This window comes from Hemibagrus wyckioides, linkage group LG14 (assembly GCF_019097595.1).
Source record: "Hemibagrus wyckioides isolate EC202008001 linkage group LG14, SWU_Hwy_1.0, whole genome shotgun sequence".
Classification (NCBI taxonomy): Eukaryota; Metazoa; Chordata; class Actinopteri; order Siluriformes; family Bagridae; genus Hemibagrus; species Hemibagrus wyckioides.
Window position 1 is genome coordinate 18,103,153 of NC_080723.1, and position 14,391 is coordinate 18,117,543.

Genomic DNA, 14,391 nt, shown 5'->3' on the forward strand with positions numbered 1-14,391 from the left:
TCATTAGAAAGAAAGAAAGAAAGAAAGAAAGAAAGAAAGAAAGAAAGAAAGAAATTATTAATAATATCAGCATATGGGAGTAACGGGTCAGTTCGTGTGCTTACATTTTCTATGAAAGTGCATTTGTAAATTACTACGTCACGGAATCTGCGTTAGCCAATCAAATCCAGGGAACCTTATTACGCGCTAGCCCCTCCTCGCTTACACACAGCACTCACTCCTCTGCCCTATAGAACCCACAAAAGAGATGTTTCAGGGGTCGATTTGAGCGATTCTCACTGAGGTGAAATATAACCTGGAGAAAGATCGCTGCGTTTCCACGAATTAAAGACACGACGCATCATCCTGATAAATGACAGCAAGGGCACTCGCGCGTGGTTAAACAGGACTTGGTGCCACATGGCGATGTTTTCGAGCCAAATGTCTTCCACTCCCTTCTCAGTCCGGGACATTTTAAACCTGGAACAGAGCCACGAAGACATTGTCTCGTTGGAAATGTCGCTTCCCACTTCGTCCTACATGATGTTTAAACCGGAGCCTTTCGTGGACGCGGTGAACGGAGCAGCGCTCTTCGCTCCTGGGGACGAGCAGGACACTAAAGGTGACAGGAGCACATCTCTGGACTTTAGTCCTGCCTTTTATGGAAAGAGTTTCTTAGAAATGGATCTAGCCAAAGACGCAAAATCGGACGACACTCTTGAAGCAAAAGAGAGGAAAGGTATTAACGGAGAATTATTTGTGAATAAAAAGCTTAATAGGCCACAGAAACGCTAACTAAAATATTTTGAATATCCCATATCCTCTGTGTTGTGAAGCTGTACAAGGTTGGACGGAATTATTCAAGCTGTAACATCACATAATTTAGTCAAAATTATTAATAATTTTGACTAAATAATAAATAATAATGTAATATTATAAATTACAATAATAACATTTTAAAAGTATTATTATTATTATTATTATTATTATTATTATTATTATTATTATTATTATTATTATTATTATTCATGGCATTCTGATTTGGATCCAAGCATTTTCGTTTAGATCATCAACGCACGAAGCTTTCAATATATTTCCCCTAGCTTTATATATATATATATATATATATATATATATATATATATATATATATATATATATATATATATTATTTTTGCTCTAATGCCTCTGCATGTTGTTTGTCACGGTGACAGGGTTTATAAAAAGTGAACTTAGTAATCTCAGACGCTGGATTTTGTCTGCTCCACGGAAATGTGTTTATCTCTGTAATAATTATTTCAGGTCTGAGAGTCACACTGTTATGATTACTACAAGTGAACATTTGTGGGCGATTTATAATCTTTCCCAGAAAACTCATCCAAACAATTTGACAAATGACCAAAGAGGCTCATTTCGCATTGTCAGCATTTTTGCACCTAGACTTCCCATTTTCATACAATGAAATTTCTCACCAATGAATTAACAACAGCAGATACAATCAATAAATTAATGATGGATTTTTTGAACTCTTAATGAACTCTTAGTGTACCTGCAGAATTGCAGTATCTCTTACTGTGTCAAATTAATGCTTAGAGTGACGAATTAATTAACCCTTAGTGAATCAATGAACTCTTCAAAAACTCTTTTTTTTATTTCTTTATTTCAGAGATATGATTTTATTTGTTATAACTCTATAGATGTAAATCAGCATAAGATGGAATTAAACACTTTAGGTGTTAGTTAATCCAACTTCGAGGATTTTGCTGTTATTGATTAGCCAGTGAATAAAAACAAGCCACAATATCAGTTTAAGGTAATAAAATAGCAATCGTCTCTGATTTGTTAGAATATTTTTACTACAGATTTTAAGTTATACAAACACATAAACAAACAAACAAACAAACAAACAAACAAATAAATAAATGTGTCATTCCAGAAAAGGTGCGTTTACCGGAGGAGCGACAGAAACCTGATGAGGCGGAGCGGCCCAGTCAGCGGAAGCGGCGGAAGCCGCGCGTGCTGTTCTCGCAGGCGCAGGTGTACGAGCTCGAGCGACGCTTCAAGCAGCAGAAGTACCTGTCGGCGCCCGAGCGGGATCACCTAGCGCACGTGCTCAAGCTGACGTCCACGCAGGTGAAGATCTGGTTTCAAAACAGGCGTTACAAGTGCAAGCGCCAGCGTCAGGACCAGACGCTCGAGATGGTGGGCGCGGGCCCGCCGAGGCGCGTGTCCGTGCCCGTGCTCGTGCGAGACGGCAAGCGGTGTTTGGGAGACGCCGCGTCCGCGTACAGCGCTTCTTACAATATGGGGATCAACCACTTCCCTTATAACGCCTACCACAGCTTCGGGAACGTGAACTTCCCGAGCGCCGGAAATACGAACTACACGTGCAACTATTCGGCGAGCGCAAACGTGCCTCCGGTGCAAACGTCACCGTCCAGCGGTAATTATGTGAATTTTGGAGTCGGGGATCTGAACAACGTGCAGACGCCGTTTCAGGCCAGCGGCGGAGTTTCCTCGTTACACGGCATTCGGGCCTGGTGAAGCAGACTCTCCTGGACATGATGCACAGGCGATATAGAGGCAACACTCAGCTTGAATTGCACGGATGGTTGAAATCACACAATGTTCTTCCTGATTCAGGAGTTTGTAAATCAATGTGAAGTAAGCTTTTGGGTAAATCCAGTTCTGAGTAGGGGAAATATTTAGTTCATTAATTAAAATGTGTTATGTCAAATTTGTTCCATTCACACACACACACACACACACACACACAGGTAGGTACCAGGTACCAGACCAGTACTTCTCCCCTAGCTGAGGTGGAACCATCAGGGTGACATGTTTTGCACATTTATAGCTTATGTATTTTTTTCTATCTTGGGAAGCTGCATGTGCTTTAATTAGCTATTTAGAGTAAAACGTTTAAGGTCGATCAGGTCTATTAGGTTTCCAAGTGAATTCTGCATACTAAATGCGCAAAACGTGTCCCCTTCATCCAGTCTGGTGCCTTTATTTCTAGGAGTTTCTCTCTCGAGTGTTTTCCTATTAGAAACGGTACTGAGTCAAAGCATCTTTTGGAAGATAAGAGACCCCTTAATTATCCAATTAACCCTTGGAGAACCTTATTACCATAAGAGTGTAGACACACGCATACTTGCATATCTGCGTAAAAATATTACACAAGAATATAAACAGTATCAGATGCTATTATATATATTTTTTCTGTAAAACGTATAGCAATTCTTTAAACTTTTTTTTAAACCAAGTCCATTTAATCAAAACTGTATTTTATTTGGAGAGAAAATAGAAAGAATTACAAGAAGAAGAAAAAGCAAGCGAACTTCTTGTCACTACGGTCATACATTAATGTTCATGTTCCATTTTCATAATTATTTTAACAACTGTGTATAATAATTTATCGAAATTTCTCTGGGGTTGGAGACTCAGGAAGGGTTACAGAAAAAAAAAATGAAATTGAAAAATGAAACATAGATAACATCTGGGAATATGTGAATTCTATTATTATTATTATTATTATGATGATGATGATGATGATGATGATGATGATGAAGAAGAAGAAGAAGAAGAAGAAGAAGAAGAAGAAGAAGAAATAATATTTTTCGGAATTAACACAGGGAACAAATATATTGAATTAAAATAAAAAGGAGCACTCTCGTGTTACGGGCATGTTAAGGAGACAAGATAGAGATGTCATTTTTTATTGAAGAAGATGAGATCGATCTATTTATTAAATAAAGAAAAATACTTTTGTTATTTACACATTAGTGGATTTAATGGCTAATGGATTACACCAGTACCACTTTCATAGGTGTCAGTTAATGAACTATTCTAAGCTGTAGTTATAAGGAACTTTACCATAAAGGATTAATCAAACATTTTATTTTCATTTTCTTTGTGTAGAGTTAAAAGAAATGAGAGGATGCTTTAATCAATAATGAGAAGACGTGCTGGTGATGTTGCCTCATAGAGCTGTGTTTTGTGCATCACTGACACCAACAGAACTGCACCAATCCTTTTCACACATCACACTTGTGTCATTTGTACTTTTGCTGTGAATTCTGCTTTTTGGGTTAAATGTGGTAGGTTGTATTATTATTATTATTATTATTATTATTATTATTATTATTATTATTATTATTATTATTATTATTTTGTAGAAATGTAAGAAATATAACTTAATTCTTAGGCGTGGTTTAAAAGGTAATGTTTTTGAAATGCGGCGTGTTTCTAACGAATTCAGCTTCTGAAAGATGAAAACGGAGTGAAAACACCAAGCCCGCACATCCAAACACAGTTAACAGTGTGAGTTTATGTTTGTTTGTTTGTTTCCATATCATATTTGACTTGGGTGACCACTGAAAGCGGACCCACACTTAAAAAAGTGATAATATTTGTCGATACAGTCGGCCGTCGGTGCAAATATTTCGTTACGGTACATTTCTGTAGCCATGATCTGTAATCCTATAATCTAAAATAAACTTAATGGGAAAATGTAATGATGATTTGGTTTGAAGACTATTATTATTATTATTATTATTATTATTATTATTATTATTATTATTATTATTATTATTAGCATCATTATAATTATTATCATCTTATTTATTTTTTTTGTTCTGCTTTCGATATGTTTTCAAAGTAAATTTTATAATAGACTAGCTACTACTATCCTACGTCTATTTTTAAAAAAATGTTTTTAATATTATAGCCTATGTATTAGTATTAATATGGCGGTGAAAGTCATGGTGCGTCATTGTTTTTCCTAACAGTCTTCTTCTTCTTCTTCTTCTTCTTCTTCTTCTTCTTCTTCTTCTTCTTCTTCTCCGTCGTCTTCTCATTTCTTTCTTCATATAGCCCTATGTATATTTTAAATATTATTATCATTTATTTTATGTACACGGATATTATTATTATTATTATTATTATTATTATTATTATTATTGACAAAACTACAACAACAGCAAACAGTTTTGAATAGCATGCCGGGGTTGAATGATTAATACCCGTTAATAAACTAATAATGATGATTAAATAATAGCACACTTTACCGGACAGACTTATCCACTGTGTTTCAAGTCAGCCTTAAATCTTTTTTAAGAGCTCATTACAGACTTTCATTCAGTAATCAGTGGGTGGCTATGACAGCTTTATAGCTCCTGTAGGAATCGACTGACATCAGCCCGACTCGGAAAGCCCTCGGTTTCTTAAACGGAAAGGAAATAAATAACATAACCTGGAACCCGAAAAGCGCCTAAAAGGACATAAATCAGCGCCCTGCAAATATTTATTTGAAAGTCAGAGAGCATTAACATGTTTGGTGGATCGGGTGAAGCTGATGTGACAGCTCATGAGACACAGCACCCGCTTGTTTTACTGACTGAGTGCTGGAATTAAAGACAATACATCAATCCCTTATCCTCTATTACATTCGATACAGTAGGATTTAAATCTCATATGATCACTGGGATATATTTTTTTTAATTAGATTTACTAATATTAATAATAAACCTCCACTGCTTGACACACCATAAGTCTTGGACTACCTCAGAGATTCCCAAACCTGGTCCTTGAGCCAGTGTGCAGGACCCAGAGACCAGGCCTGGAAAAGTATGAAGTACCTGAACATTGCCTACACAGCATCATGGATGACTGACAGCCCAAAAGTGTCGTGCTTAATGTTTAAAATGGCTCAATTTGCTTAACACAGAGGCAAAGGAGACAGTGAGGTGATTTGTAGAGCTAGGGAAAAGGACAGACAGAATAGCAGCCACTTCACATGAGTAAGCGATGGTCCTTGTAACATCTCTCTAGTCTCTCCACACACGTCAGGAGACACTCGTTTCTTTCTTTTCCAAAATTCTGTACACATAAACAAAGAATGCCTGCATGTAAATCTGAATGACTACTCTGGTTGTACAAAATGGCAGCCAGTTGCTGGACCCGGACTAAATGGGAGTATTTTGAGGGAACAAGGGAGGGAGGGAGGGCGACAGGAAGGTCACACAGGCAACAACGGGCCACCAGCGCTCCTAGGCGTTGAAAAGAACAAGACAGATAACATGGATGCACAAGCCTAAAAATAACAGGCCTTGTCTTGCTCTTCCAATGGAAAGAGTAAGAAAAAGAGAGGGAGGAAATAAAGAAAGTGGGCACAGAGAGAGAGAGAGAGAGAGAGAGCGCATATGTGGGTAGTGGTAAAGAGGGGGGTTTAATAATCAGCTCTTCCGACTCTTATCGGAGAAAGGACAGAGCTGCATGCCTCTTTATCTTCACCATTAAGATTGCGTCCTAGGCTTTTTTGAGCTTTTCTTCTCCTGTGCTCCAGCAGAACTGCCACCTCCACAATACACAGGATGGAGTTTAATTCAGTGGAAGCTTTGTCACACTGGAGCTGTTCATCTGACAGCATACAGCCTCCAGCACCTAGAAATAACCAGCAGCGCAAAACTAAGGGGCCACCAGGAGAGATTCGAAGTTGCCTTGGACTAAACACAGTGTAGTGAAAAAATAGAAAGGTTTTCACATGCACTTAGTTACTTTATTTGCTTGGTGAGGCTTTTATACAAAAACACCCCTACACTGCCGGAGTGTAGCACATTTTCAAAATGCTTTTTGCATTAAGTGTGTGGTGCCTCCCATGCCATTAAAGATCATGTCTTACATGTTACATGATAATTTAATAAATATGCATCATGTTACAGAGATCTGTGGCTCACTGAAAACAACATAACAGCCAGTATACTCCAAGCTTTTGCTGTTTGATTGTCCAGAAGGAAGCATTCTTTCGGCTGCTCCCTTTTCGAGGTTGCCAATAGCGGATCATTTGGTCTGCATGTTTTCATTTGGCACAGGATGCATGCCGCATGCTCTATCTGGAGCAACTCTCCAATTGTTTTTTATCCAGGCTCGGTGTGTAGGTCCTTCCATTTACATAACCACTAATTCAGATACTTAATACAATGCCTACACTTAAGCATAACTCCCTTACTACCTTAGTGATCTGGTAAAATAAATTTTTTTAAAAATAAAATCACTAGTTTACCTTTTTAGGGCCTCAAATGATTATATAAACAGATACAAAAACAGAATCTTATAAACAATTCTATTCATCTGGAGGTGAAGCTGTAAAGGGTTATCTCTACCCGCTGTATAGAGTTGATTTAAAACTATGAGTTATATGGAGTAAAAGAAGCAGGCAACCTTTTAACTAAAATAATGGATTATTCAGAAAACGGTCAAATATCTGCAAACACATCAGATTTACACGAAATGCTGGATTGTAATATTTATTTTAGATATATTTTTGTAGTCAGTATTTAACATAGATTTGGATTACACAGGAGGGGAGAACTAAAATCAGATCCTCATGTTATAAATCATTCCTCAGCGATAACAGCACAAAAATGCATTGCAGACTTCAAATAAATCTTCAAGAGTGTGTTTTTAATGTAAAGTAACCGTTCTGGTATTGGCTAACAATTAGTAAGACTTTGTACCGAGTGTGCAATAATACATTATACAGCACTAATACAGAACGGCAATTATAAAGACAAGTCATTACTTCAGGAATGAAAACAAAAAATATATATAATTAGGAACCCTTGATGGCATGATAGCAGTCAACAGGTATAATTCCATTTGTATAACAGCACAAGTCAGGCATCAGCTACATCACACTTTATAAAAGTGCATTTTCTTCCTGAAAACCACGCTGCTGCTCTCCCCGATACAGATTAAGGCAAGTTGTTGGAATAAATATATAAGTTATTGTCATAGACTTGCAAATCACCTCTGACAGAACAATTCAGTCCAACTTAACTCTGTAATCGGAAAACCGTCACGTGGAACCCGATTCCGGATTTAACCAAACTCTCCAAATCAAAGGAAAGGGAAGAGTCTTTTCTTCAGAATGTACAGGACTGTGGCCAGGAAGAGTGCCAAGGCCAGGAAGATGAGCAGTTTGTCTGTCAGTTCACGTCGGTTATATTTGGTGATGAGTTTTCTTCCCAGCTGGATGGTCCCTGTCATAGCCTTAAACTCTTCATTGGTTTCTTGGACTGTTCTTGACGATGTGGCTATAGAGAGAAATTTATTATTATTATTACTATTATTATTATTATTATTATTTTTATTACTATGCACAGTACATAATGCTATATGGTTACTATGGTTACCCATGATTCTATTAAAAAATCTTTATGCACTATGGATTATGCTATATATTTTTTATATGCTAGATTTGATTTATTATTATTATTATTATTATTATTATTATTATTGGTCTCTGAAATAGGGGTGACTCTTGATAGGGGTGGAATGTTTGTGTGTGTGTGTGTAGACCATAACAGCAGTAGTCTAAATACACAGAGGCTGATTGATCTCAAGAAAGAGAATGATCCACTCAGTCTAGTGAAATCATGAAAGCATGAACCAGGGTCTTTTGCGTCTTTTAGATCTTTGAGTATGAAAAGGCGTGGCTAGGAACCAACGGGGGCAGACAGATGACAACATTACTTACCCAAAGTGCTTATGGTCTCCTCGCTCTGCTTCACCTGCTGCGACATCATTCTGCTGATGTTCATCAGGCTCTCGGTGATGTCGCTGGAGGTCTGAACCAGGCTCTCCTTCGTTACCTTTCTGGTTGAGGGGAACAAAAATCGATTAAGCAAAAAATAATAAATAGTAGAAGCTTTTATGTGTCACATATACAGTACAGCACAGTGGAATTCTATTCTTTGCATATCACAGCTTGTTAAGACGTTGTAATCAGAGCAGAGGGTTAACTATGATACAGCATCCTGGGGCAGAGAGGGTTAAGGGCCTTGATCAGGGACAAAACAGTGGCAGATTCGTGAGCTTGAAGCCCAGACCTTCTAATCAGTAATCCAGAGCCTTAAGCACTGAGCCACCAGGGTCCATAAACAAACAGTAAACAAAAATAGTTAGCTAAATAAATGAACAAACAAACAAATAATTTGTTTATTAATAATTTGTATCAATCAATCAATCCTCCACTGATTTATTACTAGTACCTTCAGGTAGAGTTACACTTTATACCTATACTGTATGTCTAACTAATAAAATGTCCAATAAAAAATGGCGCTAATAAAGTGAAGGGTGTGTGATTAGTTAGATTTCAGTTTTCTAAAATAACTAAGAAACTGGTTTTAAATAATGGATTCGAGTCTTAAATCAATAAATATTCGCTGTTGTTTTAAACAGGAACATGCGCCAAAGTGAATAAACAGTGAGCAGAGCGCCCTCTACTGACCAATGAAAGTGTTACAGATTTATTTATGAAAACAAACTGGGCAGAATGACCAGATCTGCAACAACAACAACAACAACAACAACAACAACAACAACAATAATAATAATAATAACAATAATAATTGTTATTATAATAATAATACTAATAATAATACTACTACTACTAATAATAATTATTATAATTAATAACAATATTATATATATATAATTATTGTGTTTAATAAAAAACAATTAAAAAAAAAACAAAAACATAGTAACATCCTCAAACATAATCACCTCTGTCTTGCTGTACTGTCACCCACACTCAGCAAATCTTCTTTCTCCAGTTTATCAATCGCTAGATTACTGGCCAGATTGGCTTTCCTCCAGGCCGTCTGGTTACTGCAAGAGCGACAAATCTCTATTACAAAAAGAAACTATTCACACCCCAGAACATTTCACTGAGGATTACAGCCATATACAAAACCCTTGACCAGAGCTTGTACAATAAAGTACAATGTAAACCTCTGAATATTCAGAATAGGAAGAAAAATTTCTTGACCTTATTACACATACAGTAAAAAATAAGGCATTTATTATCCAGTTCATACTCTGACCTGAGCATCTGTTTCCGATGGCCCTCCACCTGTTTGAGTAAAGCAAGCTTTTCAGATTCTTTATCCTGCTCCTTCCCCATTTGCTCCAGATCCTGTGATGTGAGATGTGAAAATTAGTGCAGGAACAAAAAAACTCACAATCCTCTTCGCAGTAATTCAACATCATTATATGTCACCTGGATCCGCTGACGAAGGCGAACAAATTTTTCCTTCACAGTACTGTTAAACTCTGTTAGTTTAGTGTGTGGCCCGGTGCATTCACTGATATCCTACAACAATACAGAAAACACACAGTACAGTACAATACAATACAATACAATACAATACAATACAATACAATACAATACAATAAACACACTAAGAATTTTCACAGGAATACAAAAATATATAATATATAACTTTTATATATTTAATGGTTTTAAACACTCATTGCATTTTTAATGTTTTATTTATTTATTATTTTTTATTTTAATTTATTTATAATGAATTTATCATTGAAAATCTGAACACAAATTTATTATTATTATTGTTGTTATTATTATTATTATTACTTCTAAAAGAAGCACCCTATGGAAGCATTTTTACTTATTTACTTTACTTTACTTACTTACAAAATAATGCATGTATTTATTTATTTAAAAAAGTCACTCTATGTTTGCTTTTAGAATCATTTTACAAAGCATTAAATTATAAAAATATAAACAAATAACTATAAAATTTTATATGTATATAAACTAGATTTATTATAATGTTACAGTTTCCTTATCATAGGGAAAAAATATTTTTATTATTATTATTATTACTACTACAATTATTATTATTATTATTATTGCTCCTCTGTGTGTTTGTAGTTTTTTCATTGTACCTTCTTCAGACATTTATGACTATATTGTTGTTGTTCTTCTAAGTTATCAAAGATGTTTTCATTTACTTGCACACACACACACACACACACACACACACACACATAAGGAAATGAAGAAATGTCATTAATTCCCATTAAGCAGCTGGTTGCATCACTGCAGACCGGCTCTGTGTGTGTGTGTGTGTGTGTGTGTGTGTGTGTAAATACACCCAATACATCATTTACACGCAGATTGTAGAGTCACATCACATAAACACACACAGACCCAGAAAACACGTCTCCAAGCCGTACCTGTATCAGAGCTTTAATTTCCAGATCATATTTAATGATCTCCTGCTCGCATATTCGGACGTGGACATCAGCCATGGCTGCTCACTACGAGGAAGTCATCCGGTGTAGAGACCAAGGCTGTATCCCAAACCACTTCCTCTTGGGAATATAGTTAACTACATAGGGAGTGTGAGACACCTTCCTGTTCAGAGGTAGTGCACTTACTGACAATAGCGCCATGTTCGGGACTCTGCTATATTCTGTCCTGAACTGATTAATTCCGGCATTAAAAGCGTATCCACAAACAGCAGGTTGCTATCATAGCTTTAATTTTAGCGCACTATTTAGTGGGAGGCTCATACGATTTGAGACACGACCCAGAGCAAACTGACGCGTGTGCGCGCATAAACTGTGAAGCAAGCAACAATGAACAAGGATAAACCGGAAGTCTCACAGTTGTCACGAGCTTTCAAAATAAAACTGTTTTGTATGTATTTGAAAAATGAAAATAAATATTGTGTGTGTGTGTAATATTAACATATTTATAATAATCTTATTATATAGATTAATATATTAACTCATATTCTGATGATACTGCTGACAATATACTATGGCCTTGCTAGGCTATTTACAAAGAAAAAAATCAGAATATTTTTTACACACCAGTTGTCTATCCTTTATCAATAATTATCAAATTATAATCAATAGAAATGTATTGATGATCACTACCTTTTAAATCAATGCTTCCTTGGCTACATTTCACCCTATAACATGTTAAATCTCTTCAAATTATAATGCTTATCACACTGTGTTTGATTATTTAACATGTACACTATATTGCCAAAAGTTTTGGGACGTCTGCCTTGACATGTACATGAATGTAATATGGAGTTGACCCGCCCTTTGCAACTATAACAGCTTCAACTCTTCTGGGAAGGATTTCCACAAGGTTTAGGAGTGTGTTTATGGGAATTTCTGACCATTCCTCTAGAAGCGCATTTGTGAGGTCAGGCACGACGAGAAGGTTTGGCTCACAGTCTCCGCTCTAATTCATCCCAAAGGTGTTCTATCGGGTTTAAGGTCAGGACTCTGTGCAGGCCAGTGAAGTTTCTCCACACCAAACTCACTCATCCATGTCTTTATGGACCTTGCTTTGTGCACTGGTGTACAGTCATGTTGGAACAGGAAGGGGTCATCCCCAAACTGTTCCCACAAAGTTGGGAGCATGAAATTGTCCAAAATGTCTTGGTATGAAGCTGAAGCATTAAGAGTTCCTTTCACTGGAACTAAGGGGCCGAGCCCAACCCCTGAAAAACAACACCTGAATTTAATGATTTAGAGGGGTGTCCCAATACTTTTGCCAACACAGAGTTATTAGGTTATCTGTAAAGTAGCAAAAACTGCTGATACAGTCTTTTAGAAACTAAGCAAAAAGCAGAGAAAGCACATAGACCTCTGTTCTGAAGGTTTAGCAATAACTTGGTCATCTGCACTTTTTTATAGAAACCCCTCTTGAATCGTCTTTGTACATACTTTGTATACTTCTATCATATTTCTGTATAGAAATGCTTAGAGCCCCTGTTCTATGAGGTCCAGTGAGCTACATATTTTTGCTGTTCTGCCCCCACCCCACAAAAACAATCATTTACATAATTTTAATAATATTAACTAATAATTAATCTTAATATGAAATATTCACATGTAGCTTCATTACATGTTTTTGTCATTCTTAAACAGTTAGCTTTCCGAAAATCTGAACTCCGAGTGCATCCAGCTTTATTCTGATGGCATGTCGAGGAAACTTTCTGGATCCTTGGAATTGAAAAGAAAAGAGAAAATTTTATTTAAACAAACAAACAAACAAACAAACAAACAAATAAATAATATTTTATTTTTTAACAAAGCTCCACAGCACATCTGGTTCAGAATCTAAGTTTATTACAAAAAACAAAATAAAAATAAATAAAGTTCTTATAATTCCTAAAAGAAAGTGGCAGCTTTTCCCAGCTGCCCGAGGTCAAAGCTCCCCGAATTTGACTGCAGTCGGAGAGGAGTTTAGGTAAATCATCACAAACAAAACCCCATCTCTGTCCTCTTTTCCACCAAAACCTTAACAATGTCTGTTCTGTGCATCAACATCCTCTCAGACGTCCTCACATCCTGGGAGTAAAAAAAAAACTAGAGCCTAAATCCAGGTAGAGTTTGAGTGTCTTCTTATTTGTGATGGATTTAACATTCTAGACACATCATGAATGTGCACAAAGGCCTGCGACGACAATTTATTTTCAGCCTGTTAGTCAGAAAATAGTGGAGCTTGACAGGTTGAACATTCAGAGAATGAGGATGACGGCTCTATTGTGCACTTTCATTTAAGATAGAGAAACATGACTGAAACTCTGTGACAAATGTAAAAGGCTTTTCTATGAACACAGGTGAGAAGAATGCTGAAAAAAACAAAGATACAGAAAAATTAACAATCAGGGATGAAAAATATCTGCATAATTCTTCAAGGTCCATAAAGACATGGATGAGTGAGTTTGGTGTGGAGGAACTTGACTGAGCTGCACAGAGTCCTGACCTTAAACCGATAGAACACCTTTAGGATGAATTAGAGTGGAGACTGCGAGCCAGACCTTCTCGTCCAACATCAGTGCCTGACCTCACAAATGCACTTCTAGTGGAATGGTCAAAAATTCACATAAACACACTCCTAAACCTTGTGAAAGCCTTCCCAGAAGAGTTGAAGCTGTTGTAGCTGCAAAGGGCAGGAGACAACTCCATATTACATTCATGTTCATGTAAAGACAGATGTCCCAGTTTTGGCCTGGCTCCCAGTCTCCGCTCTAATTCATCCCAAAGGTGTTCTATCAGGTTGAGGTCAGGACTCTGTGAAGTTCCTCCACACCAAACTCACTCATCCATGTCTTTATGGTCCTTGCTTTGTGCACTGGTGTGCAGTCATGTTGGAACAGGAAGGGGTCATCTCCCAAAGTTGGGAGCATGAAATTGTCCAAAATGTCTTGGTATGAAGCTGAAGCATTAAGAGTTCCTTTCACTGGAACTAAGGGGCCAAGCCCAACCCCTGAAAAACAACACCTGAATTCACTGATTTGGAGCAGTGTCCCAAAACTTTTGGCAATATAGTGTATTCCACATCATTTTTGATAAGTGCTGCTACATTTTGGTATTCACGCAATATGAGGTTTTTTACATGCAGTTTAGTTCTGATTTTGTGTCTGTATCTAGTCATAACATTCTAACACCATACAGTTTCACACTGTACACTGTGTTTGGGTTAGGGTTAATACTGCAAAAGTGCTTATGAAAACGTTTCATAACTCAAGGCAATAAACAATGCTAACCCTGCTTCTAAATTACAAGTGTGAAACG

General features: G+C 36.8%; 2 protein-coding genes across 3 annotated transcripts; one reads left to right on the forward strand and one right to left on the reverse strand.

Moving 5' to 3' along the window:
- Nucleotides 1-230: 230 nt before the first annotated feature.
- Nucleotides 231-3,674, forward strand: nkx2.5 (NK2 homeobox 5). Of its 2 annotated transcripts, none has more exons than XM_058407961.1 (2): nucleotides 231-718; nucleotides 1,916-3,674. In XM_058407961.1, exons 1-2 carry the CDS (start codon nucleotides 400-402, stop codon nucleotides 2,521-2,523), a joined length of 927 nt encoding a protein of 308 aa, XP_058263944.1. In that variant the 5' UTR covers nucleotides 231-399; the 3' UTR covers nucleotides 2,524-3,674. The 2 variants fall into 2 exon arrangements, with proteins under 2 accessions (XP_058263944.1, XP_058263945.1); XM_058407962.1 differs by having other exon boundaries at nucleotides 231-601.
- Nucleotides 3,675-7,273: 3,599 nt separating this feature from the next.
- Nucleotides 7,274-11,121, reverse strand: bnip1a (BCL2 interacting protein 1a). The gene is given in 6 exon segments (XM_058407964.1): nucleotides 7,274-8,075; nucleotides 8,519-8,637; nucleotides 9,547-9,651; nucleotides 9,867-9,958; nucleotides 10,043-10,135; nucleotides 11,023-11,121. Coding segments are annotated over 6 exon segments (705 nt in total). The 3' UTR covers nucleotides 7,274-7,878.
- Between the last annotated feature and the right edge of the window lie 3,270 nt (nucleotides 11,122-14,391).

Bases quoted from the DNA above. Each gene is read 5' to 3' on its own strand.
- nkx2.5 (XM_058407961.1), top strand. From the start codon at position 400: ATGGCGATGTTTTCGAGCCAAATGTCTTCCACTCCCTTCTCAGTCCGG. The intron at 719-1,915 runs GTATTAACGGAG...GTGTCATTCCAG, and splicing joins TGAAGCAAAAGAGAGGAAAG to AAAAGGTGCGTTTACCGGAG.